This window comes from Chaetodon auriga, chromosome 16 (assembly GCF_051107435.1).
Source record: "Chaetodon auriga isolate fChaAug3 chromosome 16, fChaAug3.hap1, whole genome shotgun sequence".
Classification (NCBI taxonomy): domain Eukaryota; kingdom Metazoa; phylum Chordata; class Actinopteri; order Chaetodontiformes; family Chaetodontidae; genus Chaetodon; species Chaetodon auriga.
The window spans coordinates 14,698,765-14,713,947 of NC_135089.1; the positions used below are offsets into that span (position 1 = coordinate 14,698,765).

The 15,183-nt window shown below is 42.5% G+C and overlaps 1 protein-coding gene across 1 annotated transcript; it reads left to right on the forward strand.

Annotated features, from left to right (window-relative positions):
- Positions 1–837: 837 nt before the first annotated feature.
- Positions 838–3,743, forward strand: LOC143334437 (uncharacterized). Its single transcript, XM_076753242.1, has 4 exons — positions 838–1,057; positions 1,155–1,242; positions 2,080–2,397; positions 2,476–3,743. Exons 1-4 carry the CDS (start codon positions 1,055–1,057, stop codon positions 2,832–2,834), a joined length of 768 nt encoding a protein of 255 aa, XP_076609357.1. The 5' UTR covers positions 838–1,054; the 3' UTR covers positions 2,835–3,743.
- The last annotated feature ends 11,440 nt before the right edge of the window (positions 3,744–15,183 follow it).

Below are 15,183 nucleotides of genomic sequence, written 5' to 3' on the forward strand. Positions count from 1 at the left end.
GACTGAGAGAATATATGTCACGCTGATGTATCAGAATAAACCGATTTATGATGTGTATCTGTCATTTGTTCTGTCAGTGAGGGCAGAAATGTCACTTGTTTTTCATTGTCTTTACGCCGCTCATACCACTTTAAATTTGGCTGTTGGATGTAATCTGCAGTTGACGCTCAGAGTAAATCTCGCAAAGATTCAGAGAGGCTCTCAGGTGATTAAAAGGAAGCATTTCCACTGTAACAGTCTGACAGCCCAAATTAAGGATCTGCACCGTCAAGTCAACAGATAAGTCAGAGAGCGGCACACACGACTTCAGGGACAAGTATGAATGAATATGAATTGATGTTATCCTGAACCTGCTGATGTGACAAGGCTTACGTCGTCTTTACCACAAAGACCTCCCTGTCTGAAGAAAATGCAATGCTCTGTATGTAAAGCCTCGACTTCAACTCTCAGTTCTTCTTCTTCTAACCTTTGAAGGGATGATACAAACACGGCTAGTAATGGGAACTACAGCACTTCCTAAAATAAATGTGTGTTGTGTTTTAAATATAGAGGCACACAGAGTCGATTATGTGACAAATAAATGTGTGAAGATCGCTTTTTAGAGTAAATACTGATTCAATTGATATATGTTGCTAAACCAGTAGGACTTTTTAAGGCTAAAAATAACAGAACAATAATGTTTTCTGTCAGATTTGAGTGTAAGTTTGAGATGACATACCAGGAAAGCAGAGCCAATTTGCAAGAAATGATCTGGATGTGTCGGTTATTTTCTTTCCATGAGGGTTTCATGGAGGAGGCAGGAAGCGAAACCTTGGCTCTTCCTCGTGCTTCTCAGTCATTCATTCCAGGACATGTTAGCTCACGCTCGAGTAAAACCTGACGCCACATGATCTGAGGATTCTTTTAAAAAGCTGAGGCTGACTCAGTGAATGCTCCTCCACACAACACGTCCTCTTGGGCTCCAGCACGTTTAGTGAAGCAGACCTGAACTGCAGCACCGTGGAAATCTGCACTGGATGAAAGACATTTGGTAGCTGAGTGTTCAGAGAGCACCATGGTGAGTGGAGACGAGCTTGTTTTACCTCATGTAGTAGCTCTCCGTGTTTGGCTTTCATCTGGTCCATCTAATGAGATACATATTGATTTTAATACAGAGCAAAGTGATGAGTTTGTACCCTGGTGTGAGGACGCGGCACGTTCATGGCTGGGTTTCTATCATCTGGTTCACTCTGGCAGTCACTGGTGAGGCTTTGTTTTGTGCATGAAAAGACGTGTTCGTCAGAGGGCTTTTGTAAATGATTTAAAAGGTTGGGGCTTGTAGAAAATATGTGCTCATCATTGCATGGACACTTTTATGATTTCAAGAAAAAGACAAATTGGAAGAGGAAAATGCATACAGGAGACCTTCAGTCATTGACTTTTTCAGTCGATTTCTCTTGTATTTATGGTCAATCTCCAGTTCTAAGCCCATTTTGGGACTTAGAGGAGTAATTTAACATCCTGGGAAACACAGTAATGGCTTTAGCTGAGAGACGGATGAGATAAACGATGCACTCTTACATCTGTGCGGTGAATACACAGCAACAAAACTTTAACTTGGCAAAGCATAACGTGCGGCTAACATGGTTCTGCCCAATGTCAGTCCAACACAAAGCCCCACGTATTTCAGTTTTCACACTTCTGTTTCAGCTTGCATCAAACAAATAAGACATCATGTGTCACGCGGCAAGTTTAGACGTGCTGGAAGGTGGATTTTGTCACATTTGGAGAGAGCGAGGCTCGCTGGTTCCACCTTTTTCAAGTTTTTGTGCTAAGCTAAGCTAATTAGCCACATGTCATAGAGACTATTTGCAGCAGCCCAAAATCCAAATCAACTGTAACTCATAGAGAGCATCTCTGCAGAGTGCTTTCACAGATAATTAGAACAATTTGAATCTTTCTATTGACCTCGGTATAGTTATTTAATGGTAATGGTAATAAAATGTGACTGAAACCGATGAATGATGTGATTTTGCAGGAATCATTCATCAGACTGTGTTATGTTCTTTGACCAAATCATCCCTCTCTCCGATAATTCAGTCAGTGACGGTGTGGAGCTGCAGACCATTTCCCAGGTGGCGGCACGGTGTGGAGAAAATGTGACACTGACATGTGAGGCCACATTACAACATTCGGATATCACATTATTCACCTGGCTGGTTAGAAATAAAACGTGCCAATATGGAGACTTCAAATCCGACCCTGAGCTTCTGTGTGAGAGCTCGACTCCGACATCCCAGTATCACGTTCTCACTGTGACTCTCCTCAACGTGATGCCGGTCAACCAGGGAAGCTACCTCTGCAAGCTACGCTCCAAAGTGGGAGTAAAGTCTGGCACAACTCTTGTCACAGTAGTGGGTGAGTTAACTTTTAATATATATATATATTTTAACATTTTCTGTCTTTCATCTTTCTAAAAGACCTCGATCTTTGCAGATTGTTCCGGAAGTTCTAATTCGTCCATCAACGAGTCTCATGCTAAGTGCTGGTTCAGTGGAGTTTACCCCAGTGGCATCATCCACTGGTTCCAGGGGGATGTTAACTTAACGGACTCTGCCAGCACAGAGGAAGAGGAGGACCAACATGGAAGGTACAATGTCTGGAGCACAATAGATGTACAGAAAGGAAACTCGAGCCAGCCTTATAACTGCTCACTGTGGATACCTTCTGTGGGGAAGTACACGTCCAGTCGTCAGCTGGCTATGGTCGAAGGACAGGAGTCATCAGGAAGCGTGGTCAGACTGCAGGGGATCTTTATAGTGGTGGAGATCATGATGTTGAAATTAATGACATGAAGAAGCCAAGAAAAAGGTTTTCAGTGCAGGGTTTGTTTCCAGGTGGCATTTTGTAAAGTTAGACTTCCTCCACAGAGTGGGCAAGTTCTGGTTTTACTATGATCATTAAGTTCTGGCCCATTTGCCCGCTTGCTGAAATCATTCAGATCTAATGACTGTGAACTTTGAGAGGACAGGGGATGGAATTAGAAATGTACAATTTTAATGATAATAGGCTCCTTTTCTGTTTTCAAGTTTCATATTCAGCCTTCTTTTACTGGTACTGGTTTTATGCTCACTGTAACCTGGAAAAAAAACCTTTACTTCATCCTGATGGCCAGAAGGAGGCACTCTTCCCATGCAAGGATTTCCTGACAGCTCTATTCAGTATTCTGAATTCACTGAAATATATGAAAGGAGAGGAAAAGTACCTACTAGTGCTTTGGCAGAAAAAAAAGAAAAAGATTTTAATGTAGACGTTTTTCATGCGAGTTACCTGAAAGGTTATAAAAACATGAAAATCTATGATACAGTAAGTATTTTTTTCTGTTAACTGTTTTATTTTGTCTGAGAACAGGTGTTTAGATTCAGGTCCGGTGCCTGTCGTGGACACCAATCTAAAAACAGCCACTGATGATTTTGTCTATAATGTCGAGGATATTGTGTGTTGAAGATTTCACTTTTTTTCTAAACCTGCTTTATGATCAAGGAAAGATTGTTTGGTTGTGCAAGTTTAGGCACTTGTACACTCCTCTCTGCACATGTGATGTTTTGGTAAGCAGTCGGTCAGACAGAATATCATAAGTGCTGCGTCAGTGTGTCACCAGACTTGCAAAGCACAGAAATGTTACCCTTTGCACGTACAGTATTCTCTCTTTTGGACTAGTTTGGTTTTTAATAAAGGGTTCACTAAAGGTCACCAAAGGTCACAAAGCTTATTGCATGTGCTTTTGTTCCCTGCATTGTATAATTCTTCTTTTCAGTGGGGCAAGTTTCACATTACACCAAAGGTTTTGCTCAGGTGGATGGTGAGACGTAAACAGTAACAGATCGTCTGTTGTGTTTTCTGTGCATTTCAGCCGTCCAGTGGATAGATTAAGAAAGAGATGAGAGATGAGGCACTGAGACAATATTGCTGTAAATATGAAGTCGGTAAGCCGGGCAAGCAAGGACACGTGCAGGTATTGCGTTGCACAGTTATGCTCCCACATGCGTGGCTTTCATCACAGCAGAGACAGCGAGACTACACAAACAGGAACAAAGCCTGAAGAATGTGAAAACTGATGCATCAGTGCCATAAAGGAAACTTCTCTCCAGCATTACATCCAAGGTGTGAATGTTGAATGTCTGAGAATATAAAATGCATTTTCTAACCTGCTGCTGCACCACAGATGCAGACTAAAGACGTCCATCCCGAGGACCTTTTACTTGGTAAAACAAGCTGGAGCAGGAGAGGCAGTTGAGTGTCAAGATAACATGACCTGAGGAGACCCCACTAAGAGCAGGTACACACTGCAGATCAGTTACCAAGGACAGAACACAGAGACTGGATTTATTTGCTCTAGTAGAGCAACAGCGAAATTGATTAAGACTTACTGGAGATCAAGAGACAGCCAAGCAGTAGATCCTTTCAATAAATTTGAGTGTAAGTGCAGTGTGTGTGTGTGTGTGTATGTGTGTGTGTGTGTGTGTGTGTGTGTGTGTGTGTGTGTGCAGGTTTACCAGCTAGGTGTTGTGCTAGATGTTTTGGACAGAGCCAGGTTAGCTGTTCTCAGGCTTTATGCTAAGATAAGCTAAAAGGCTGTAGCTTCCCACGTCACAACAACAGGATTGACTTAATGTTCTCCCATCTGAATAAAACACTGTTGCCATGGTGAACTGAAGCTGATGAAGCCTCACATAAAGACAATATATTTGGGGGTTTTTTTGTGTATATGTTTTGTTGTTTTTCCTCTTCTGGTCCAGAAAGTTGTTCCTCGGAAAGACCAGCGATGAGATGTGCTTTGCTTTCAAAGGATTCCTCATCCATCGCAGGTCAGACTCATACACATCTGAGATCAGTTGCATTTGCTTTTATTTGCAGTCATTAACACTCGAGTTCAATGGTCATGCTGTGCTGAGTTCCTGGAAAAAATGAGTGGATTGTGGTTTCGTGCAGAGCTCTTTGTGGAACTGGGAGACTTTCATCAGAAAAGCAATTCTGTCGAACAATTAGCCTATTTATGAAACTTATTTTGACACGTGAGGTTGGTCTAACACGTCAGTTTCTACTGCTTTACACATGATCTGAACAGTAGATTCATCATCTGTCTGTTCATTTTCACTCTCTGCAGAGCAAACAGTGTGCGGCCTAACAATCCAAACCATGTCAGATCCTGTGCAACTACACACAAACACCTGTTTACAGCTGTTAGGTACGCGGTGAACGACACCCAGGGCCAGTTTTCCTTTCTAGGTGACTGACAGTTTTGCCATGTGAAAGCCCTCATGTTCATAGGCGCCCATGGAGAGCTTGACTGACATAATGACGGAAATTGCAGGATATTACTGAGAAGCATGCGGCAGATCATGTCCTGCATTAATGAGGAGAACAAAATAAGAACAGAAATAACAAAGAAAATCAGTGCAAATGGTGAGAGGACTCATGATCACAAACCTCTTTCAGATCCACAGCAGCTGCCTACTTCTGCTCTTACATGCAACAAATTATTAGCAATCATCATTAGGATCAGTATTGTTACCTACGTCTCCCTGTCAACCACATGTTCTTTCAACTGTCAATTTATATGCAGGCAGCTCAGGGTGCACGTGTCCCCAGCTGCTAAAGTGGCAAGATTTGATGTCATGACAATAGTCACAAGACTGCACGAACCCAGACCTGAGTTCAGCGCTCCTGCTCAGCCTTATTCTCACGTGAGCAGAAAGTGGATTCTCAGAATCAAGCGCGGTGGAGCTGTTACCTGCTCATCCGTTTGCTTCATTTGCTTTTTCACACAAGCATTGTATGTCTGTGTGTGTGTCTGAGTGTATGTATATATATGTTGTGGGAAAGTTGGATCTTAAGCGACAGATTCATCATCCCACACAAACATCACTGACATTCAAACTAAGCACGAACAGACTAAGTCTCGCAACACGAGGGAGTTTTTTTTACTGGTTATGAAACTCTTTGACTTGAATACTGATGCTTCTATGTTGCTAATGTTTAATCAAATGAATAGCTCTGATTAACTCGGCCAGCAAAGGATGCACTGACCCTGTGTGTTGGAGTGTGACATTGCAGATCTTTCTGTAATTTGCATCCAGTCTCTCTCTTTGTTCCTCCTGTACATTTATAAAACAGACAAACATGTGCAGTGTTCTGCTCAAGTTGAAACACTTTCAACTCACGCCGAACTGTCTTCGCGTCAGTTTGTGCTTCTCAGGCGCATTTGATGGCGAGGAGTTTTGTCCTGTCCTGTATGCAACAAGTCTTTTCATTTGATATTTTGACATGTGACAGGAGACAAAACAGGTGAAATGAATAACGTTAATGACAGATAATACTTAGCAACGATGAGCTTTGAACTTTCTGAACTTTCAAACTTTACTGAGTCGGATTAATCATCAAAACAACATTTATCATGTTTCAGGTCAGCGCTGGTCTGCGTCACCTCTTTTGCTTTTCACTCTGTGGAAAAGGGTTATGTTTCAGAAATGTAGATGTTTGATGTGGCAGAACTTTCAATCAGACCCTGCTCATGCTTGTTTATGCACCTGCTCCTCTAATGTATCCCCATCCGACTAAACAAACCCATCATTTCACTTCAGCTGCTGCGTAAAATAAATCTGACAGTTATTACGGGCACTATTTTATGAGTCACAGTGACAATTTAGATGAGCAAGTGGGAAGACGAAAGCTAACCTGTAATCAGTAAATGTTTTTAATTGACAGCGAAAGCGGAGCTCTGCCGCAGGAGAGCCATCAAAAAGAAAAAAAAAAATATCCAACATCAGACATTGAACAGTTACATAACCTTCCAATTATTTTATATAACTGTGACCGTTCAGGCTCCTCCTCTTCACTCTGATCCTCTGGCATTCTTCCATCTGTGGATGCTGAGCACGGTCAACACACACAGTACACACATCCATCACAACACTTACTTACTGTATACACACACACACACACACACACACACACACACACACACAAGGTCTGCAGCGACGTGACAAAAGCACCGGCAAAAGTGATAAAGACGCCACATCTAGTAGATAAACAGCTGTATTAAACAAAATGAGATTAAATGTTGTTTACTGTCTGTGATTCAGAGACAATGCAGAACAATAAAGAGTAATCAGTCAGTTTAATGAAACCACACCACATCACTCTCCTGCAGTACACTGTGATCCAATAATTAAGTAACTGGAGACTTGAAAAAGTGTGTATATGTTTCTATCACTTTAAAAATATGTGAAATTGTGATGGATTTAGAAGCATGGCTGTTTGAGTAGGTCTTATTTCACCTTCTCTGCAGTATGGGTGTTCAAACTGAGATTTCACTGTCAATTGTTTGGTTTTGATGTATTTTTATTACTTTTTTATTACCTTTCACATTTTTATTATGGAATGATGATTGTATCTGTGCAATGCAAACACATATTGATTGCAGTGTACATTTATTTTTGGTACGTGTCCAAGCTGTTGCCAAGGTAACAGCTAATGAGGATCCAAATAGACACTTATTTGTCTGTGAGAAGCATCTTGATCTTTATCTCATCTCAAGGCCCGCTGAGGTGAAACTTCATATTCGGTGGAGACGAGGATCCATAAGACAAATAATGAAATGATGCGTTCTTAAACGTATGATGTGATGCTGTTCAAGCCCAAACTTTAATCAAACGGCTTCATGGGGACTTACACAGAGCTTCTGGTGGCTGCAGAGTTGCGGAGATGAGAGGCAGACAGGCGTAAGATGACAGCTGACACCTGTTTGAAAGAACAGCCTTAAAACTATGCATAAAATTAAAACATCAGCAACATACTTGCTACTTATTAGCAAATATTAACACTCAGTATTTCTGTAAATAAGGACGAAAGCTGCTGCTGTGCTGGGTCCACTGAAGTCTACAGTCGTCCCATTGGTAGACAGCGCTGGTCACATTACTATCCATTATCTCGCTGCATTACACAGTCAAACAAAGCTTAGGGTCATGTGCCCTAAAACCCAAACAGAATCAAGCCACTACGCCTTCGCAATGAGCTTCACGACTCTTAAGAGTTTTCACACTTCCGCCTCGCAGACAGAGTGCAGTGTGTGTGTGTGTGTGTGTGTGTGTGTGTGTGTGTGTGTGTGTGTGTGTGTGTGTGTGCGTGCGTGCTTCCCTGTCCACGGCTGGCAGCTCACTAACATTAGGAGCCACACTGGAAAATCAGACGAGAGCTCAGCATAGTTGAACTCAGTGACTGGTGAGGAGGAGGACGTCACTGCTGATTCGACACAATCAGCTCTGTGTACAAACAGTGGAGCGTTATCACTGCGCATTAAAGCGTCTTTGTGTGGAGCCTCGAGGTGTTCAGTGCTAAACGAATAAAACAGAGACAGTGAATGTACAAATGAGCCGACAATTAGTGACATAATTAAGGAAATTATTGAGTCAATATTGTGGTAAATGGGCTGCATTTGCAGAGTGCTTTTCTAGTCTGATGACCACTCAAGTCCGCATTCACCCATTCACAAACAGTCGTACTATGGTGGCATTAACCATTCACACACACTCACACACCGTGACAACCACTCTCCCTCCTGAGCCACCGCTGCTCCAATTATGAAATGCTACTCCATCACTCATTTTCAGTAGAGTTTCATTGGATTCAAGTCTTATTTAAACATTTTTGGAATAAAATGCTCCTTTTCAGAAGTCGGTTCATATTTCATATTGGTATTTTCCCCAATAACACTATTGTTTCATTTGGTCGTACGTGTGCGTTCGTGTGTGTATCCATCTGTCCCCAGCTGATCTTCTACTGCTGGACCAAAGCTTGATGCTTTTTGTGGACATTCAAGACTGTAAGCTCAAAGAGTTTTCATGGTTTCACAGTTTATTGAAAAACCTATTTTACTGACTGTTTTTCCGTGCAACACAATTCTAATAAAAATACAAGGTGAACTCCTTTGTTGTTAAGAATGAAAATAAGAATAATAAAAGTGTTGAATTTTGATCATTTCGAATTCTTTTTTATTATTTAACATTAACACATACAGTTATTGAGTAACAGCAGCATTCAAAGATGAACAGCCGACGTGGTGATGGTGGATCTTCATCGTTCTTACTTGTGTGTGTTGGCAGCATCTTCCTCCATTTCAGTCATGCTAATGCAAATTTAACCAAGGTTTGTGCGCGCCTGAAGTTATCTGCAGCTCAGGAGTGAGTTCACCTTGAAGGAGGTCCTGAGAGGCACGACACAAGCGCAGGGCCTTCAAAACAAGAGATGAGAGGGTATGTTTATCTTGCACGGGGCAGAATATGCTTAAAGAAGGAAAACAGGCGTCTCTGTAGTAATTCTCAGTAGATCCCCCGATAGCTGGGATTCATTATTCAACATTCCCCTAAAGCAGCATGTTGCATAAATTGTAAATGGACTCACTGACTCTACAGAATATTCAGATGCGAGGCTAAAGTCTGAAAAGATAAGTTGGATCACGATTGTGCTGACTCTAATCTCCATGGTCAGCAGCTGGGAGGCAACCATGATTATAATAAAGAGGCTTTTGCAGGTTGTGTCCTCCATTTTTCCAATATACTGAAAGTGTTTATATATTCTCAACCATCCCCTTGGACTGTCACGCTGTGAGGACTCGTACATCCATGTGAGTACACGTTGTGGTGATTGGATGACTTTGAAAGAAGAAAGTTTTCTCTGTCACCTCTCACAGCAGAACCAACCCAGGAACTTTACTTATCTTATTATGATTTTCCTGGCAGAGCTGAAGGTCAGGTAGTTCTTTGTGGATCTTCTTGAAAGAAGTTAGATGTTAAGTGCAGACTGACTCGTGACAAGAGCGACACATGCATTAAACCAGCCCTATAGGGACATTTTGCTCCTGCATGACAGGGAGCGATGCAGACCAGTGATTACACTGTCGGAACACCCTGAGTATCTGTATGACACATCATCCTTAAAAAGAATGCTTAACGGATCAATGTGTAGGATTTGGTGGCATCTAGATTCACAAATCCCTTTTGTGAACACAAAGCTCTATGGAGCCTGTGTTTGGTTTGTCCATTCTGGGCTACTGTAGAAACATGGCAGTGCAACATGGCAGACTGCATGGAAGAGGACCTGCTCCTGTAGATACAAAGAGCTCAGTCTAAGGTAATGAAAACTGTCTTCAGTTCAACAAATAGATGCTACACAATCCTTGAAGACCTCTCTCTCTCGTTGTCATAATGGGTGTTTTAAATCAGACCCAGAAGCCGAACGAGGGACAGCAGACCAGCGCACAAACGCTTTATTGTACCATTAAGTAAAGTCAAATGTGCAGTTCAGGGGAGTTGAGCCAGGCAGGGAGCAGAGAGAGAGCTGGGTGGCTTATGGCAGGAGATCCTGGCAGTGAACGGCTTGAGGTTTTCCAGGACAGAGCTCATCTATGAGATAAGGAGAAACAAGCATCAGACCTTCAAAACAAGAGGAAGAGAAGAGCAAAGACAAAGTAGTGCAATGGACAACAGACAGTGTGGTGAAGACTGAAGTGAAGAGCCAGGGTTTATATACTGCAGGAGGAGATTATCTGATGGATCTCAGGTGTGCTGCTGGGCTGCAGCTGAGGGAGCAGGCAGCCACACCCCGCTCGGCTCAAACACACACACTCACACAGAAAGAGAGAAACACACACGAAACACAAGGGAGCAGTCCTGTCAAATCCTGACACTCTTCCTTATTTCATCTTGACATTTTTATGGCCGTGATAAGATCCCAACACAAACTGGCAGAGGTCGGCCATTTACAGTATATGTCAGAAGTAAATCTGGCGGTTTATTTTACGCTGTTTGCACACTGATTTAATTTGCATGCACTGTTCATGCTGTTTAATACACGTCGATTGGCAGAACTGAAACTGAAAAGAAACCGTATGGATTCAATATGCTGAGAGCATGCAAGCCCAAATGTTCATTTTCTCGAATTAGCCTCTGGACCTCTTCACATTATTTAATTTCAGTCCTGCTGTAGACTGAAAATGAAGTTTCTAGCTCTATTAAACTTTATCATAATAATTATAACAGTTAGCATGGTATACCAAAATAAAGGTCCCCCCTCCCCTCCATCCTTCTGATTTGTCAGTGGGAAAAATGCCTTTATGGTGTCAGAACACTGGGAAGATATATAGCTCGTGAAAAACAGGTCAGTGTTTGGTTCGATGATGATAGGGTTAAAAAATTTGTCATAATCTGTCCTCAGGACCTGAGGCTGGTATCCAAAAGGTCTGGGACAGTGGTGAAACCCAGGACACAGATACAGGAAATGACTCAATGTGCTGTAAACAGTGTGCGTTTATCTGCTGTACTGTAAAATGTAACTGTAAGCACTCCAGGCTAATTAGCTCAGTACCTACAGTGACCAAGTATTGCAAAGGGCATTAACTGTGTTACTATGTGGGATAAAGGTTACATGAGAAAAAGGGAGCCAAGTAACGCTAAGTCTCTCATAACGACTGTGGCTCCGTCCTGTTTGATTGGGGAAGCTCACTTTCTAGCGACTGAAAGGTGAAGCATGCTGTTTCAGTTTATGTGTTGCTTGAAAAATAACCTTTTAATTACAGTTTAACTTACAATAGGCCATTGTACTACGATGCTAGGACTATAGTTCTGCTTGTCACACAAGAACAATGCCGCTTATTTACCTTGCGGTGCAGCTGGATTCGAGAGCACGAGATCACACAAGATCACGTGAGCCGAGAATCGATCTTGCCAAGCTTCAAGTTATTTTTTGGAGCGGTCAGCGTCTTAGGAGGAACTGCTGGCAGCTGCAGCCGGGCCCTGCTTTCCGATGGCGGCTCCTCTGCAGGTGAGCGTAGATGCTGCTGCAGCATCAGATACATCAGAAATAGAGAGTGTTTCTTCGCTGAAAGATGAGTAAAGGGCGGCACTGAAGGCTTTTCCTGATGGAAGGATGTTTTCACTCTTCTCCCGACTGACTTCAGCAAGAGTCTGAGTGAAATCAAAGACCCATTGTTGCAAAAATGACTGCAAATTTAGAGTGGTGAATACGCCACTGTTACCATGTGCCGTGTAGAGTGCTTGGTAGGTGCAGCAACAGTAGCTGAGGGGGATGGGGTTTAGTGCACACTCAATTTATCTTCCCATCGTTACTGCATGTGCCGAGGAGTAGCTGTCATGAGGATGTTTGCCTCGTTTTGTCACATCTTAATCTGTTACAGTGTGACTTGGCTGTCTAGTCTATGGACAGTACCCAGGAACCAGGAAGCAGTCACACCTCCACCACCAACAAACCTCACCTGACACAACCCCACGACGGTCTGCATAGCATACGAAACCACCGATAAGCGATATGAAAAACTGGAGGGCAAAAAGTTTCTGCGCAGACTTTGGTGTGGAAAATGTTGTGGAACAGTTTGAAATGTAAAATTGGGTCAAGTAAAAAAAATAAAGAAAGAAAGAAATAAACAGCAATAAATATGGGCAGCAGCAGCAGCAGCAGCAGCAGCAGCAGCAGCAGCAGCAGCAGCTCTGACTTCACGCTGCAAGGAATGGATCCAGAGGAAAAAACTATCTATGAATATAATTGCACATTTTCACCTCGGAATCCCTCTGATATGATATTGTGGAAATAAAACTACAGTTTTGAGAAATCCAATTATATGTGCTGCCCCACGGGCCTCCGTCTCGAGCACTCACTAACAGCATAATGCTGAAATGTCCAATCATCGGGGGAGGGCTAGCAGTGCTCTGTTAAACAATAATGGCGTTTATTTAAAGAGATAATGCTGCTGGAGGTGCCAGTGAGGAGCAGAGGAACAGCACTTATCTTGTTTTATAAGTTGAACACTGAAACTCCTCAATATTTAACACCTCTCTGCCAAGGAAACTCCAAACCAAGCCCTGAATCACCGAGCCTCCAGACAGAAACCAGCAAACCGCTGTTCAAATTAAAAAGATGCTTGGCGCAGGCGGCTCCCTGATGCTTTGGACGACAGCTGAAAGCAGGCTGGGGAACTCTTAACCTCGCAGTAATGAGCACAGAGGAGCACATAACATCTGCAACGGTCTTTGAGGATATGTGAGAAGCTCTCTGAGGGCTGTGTTTTCGTGAATCCCAGCAGTGGAGCACAGATTGTACAAGTCCACCCAGCCCAGCGCCTCCAGGGTGTGTCAAATGCACCTCTGGTCATTTCATGGTGTGTGTGGAACACGACATATATCGTAGAGAGGGTATATTCATATTCACAAGGTGCTTCTGGACTATCTGCATGACTCAATAGGGATTGATAGCGGCTTTTTTTTTTAAATTCTCCATCTTCTTAGGCAAAACAAGCCAACTGAAACCCCACTGGATGATCAGAAAAATGTATTATCACAGAGCTGAAATCAGAGCTGATTTTCTGAGCGAATGAAACTTTAAATTTCCATCTTTCTGGGGAAAATATTTACAAGTTACATAAAAAAGAATAATTTATTATATTTTCATATCTTTATATAATTCTATATAATTTATTTATATTAATTCATAGAATAATCAGTGACTCATGTCTTCTTTATAATTAATGTTTGCTATTGCATAACAGATCAGTTAAAAGTCATTAACAGAAGAACTTTTACTAGGTTGTGCAAAAAATCTGCAAAAAAAAAAAAAAAATCCTCATCAAGCAAAAGTTAGTGAGTCATGTGCAGATAATAAAAGTTAAAAACTCTTTAATAGATGGATTTTATTCCAGATGCTGTGCAGTTCCTTTTCAGAGAAGAGGTGGTCCATTCATTGAAGAGCTGAAAAGGCAAACTGGAGGAGGATGAACACACACTATTTATTTACTACATTTCACAACCTGGCAACCATTTTCTAAAGCCATCAGGACAGCTCATGCTGGTACAAAGTGATGCAACACTCAAGACTTTTTCCACTTCATGTATCTTGCTCAGCGTGGAAGCTGAGTGAGTGCCTGAAAAAGGACACTGCACATCATACCTTCCTGCCATTTCACACAAACCCAAAATAAATATCTGCTGCTCCTCCATGCCTCTTACCCAGCTGTCCTCCCCCTTCGAGGCCACAGGTTGCATAACAAAGTCCTCGTACACCCAGTCCAAAATGTTTTGAGCTTCATCATGGGATTTTCTGAGTAAATATGTGTTCTTGTGTGTCTCCACCTCGCCGGCCGTCCCTAATGGCCTGTCAGCGCTGCAGACGTCTGATGCATACAAAGCCTCGTCTTCAATCACTCATGACACACTAAAGAAGCTGCCAGTGTTGTTTTCTCACACATCTACTGACCTAGAAAACGAAAGCTGAAAGAGGACACTCGGCTCAGGCGTGCTGATTCAATTCTTACAAAGATACAAGGTGAAAAAATATTTTTAAAAGTTCATTCAAAATCTCTCCATTTAGAGTAAACTGAACAGACAGGCAAAGCCTTCCCACTCATATCAGAGGGGACGCCTTCAGCTGTAATGAGACCAGGCTCCACTGGCTAGCTGCTGTTGTTCCTGCCCCCACCATCGCCACCACACCTCTCATTATCCAGGACATGATGTTCCAGAGCCAAAGGCCAGTGTCAGAGGACCTGTAGCCAAAACTTCAAGGGAGGAGGTTTGAACACACACCGGTGAGAGTGACCTGCATGTGCGCTCTCATTCTGCCTAAAGTCGCAAAGCCACTGAATGAAAAGGATGGATTAAGAGACAGGATAAGAAATTAGTGGGCTGGTGTTAATGGGTTTTCTGCCGTACTTCGTGTTCACACACATGTAAAGAGAAGCTTGTAATAACAATAGGAAAAATACGAGAACAAGATATAAAAACTCAAGAATCTGCATATGTCATTTAGCATCAAAACATCAAGCTGTCTCCTGAGCCACATGTGTGCCGTGGAGCTGCGACATAAAGCCAAAATCCAGAAATAATACCCAATTTCTGTCAGCGCTTGGCTAAAACTTGCCAAAGTCGATCACTGGTTGTAAGTTCTGGTCTTTCATTTTAAAATAATTTCCATATCCTCCACGGGGGAAGAATCCATCCACGAAATCATCCGTCAGATCGCTCCCTCATCCAAATCATTATCACGCCGTTTCTTGTGCGAGACGGACGATGGAGCAGCCTGCAGAACCCGGCATCTGTGTTACATCTATGTCAGGTAATGTAACTGCAACTGTTCATC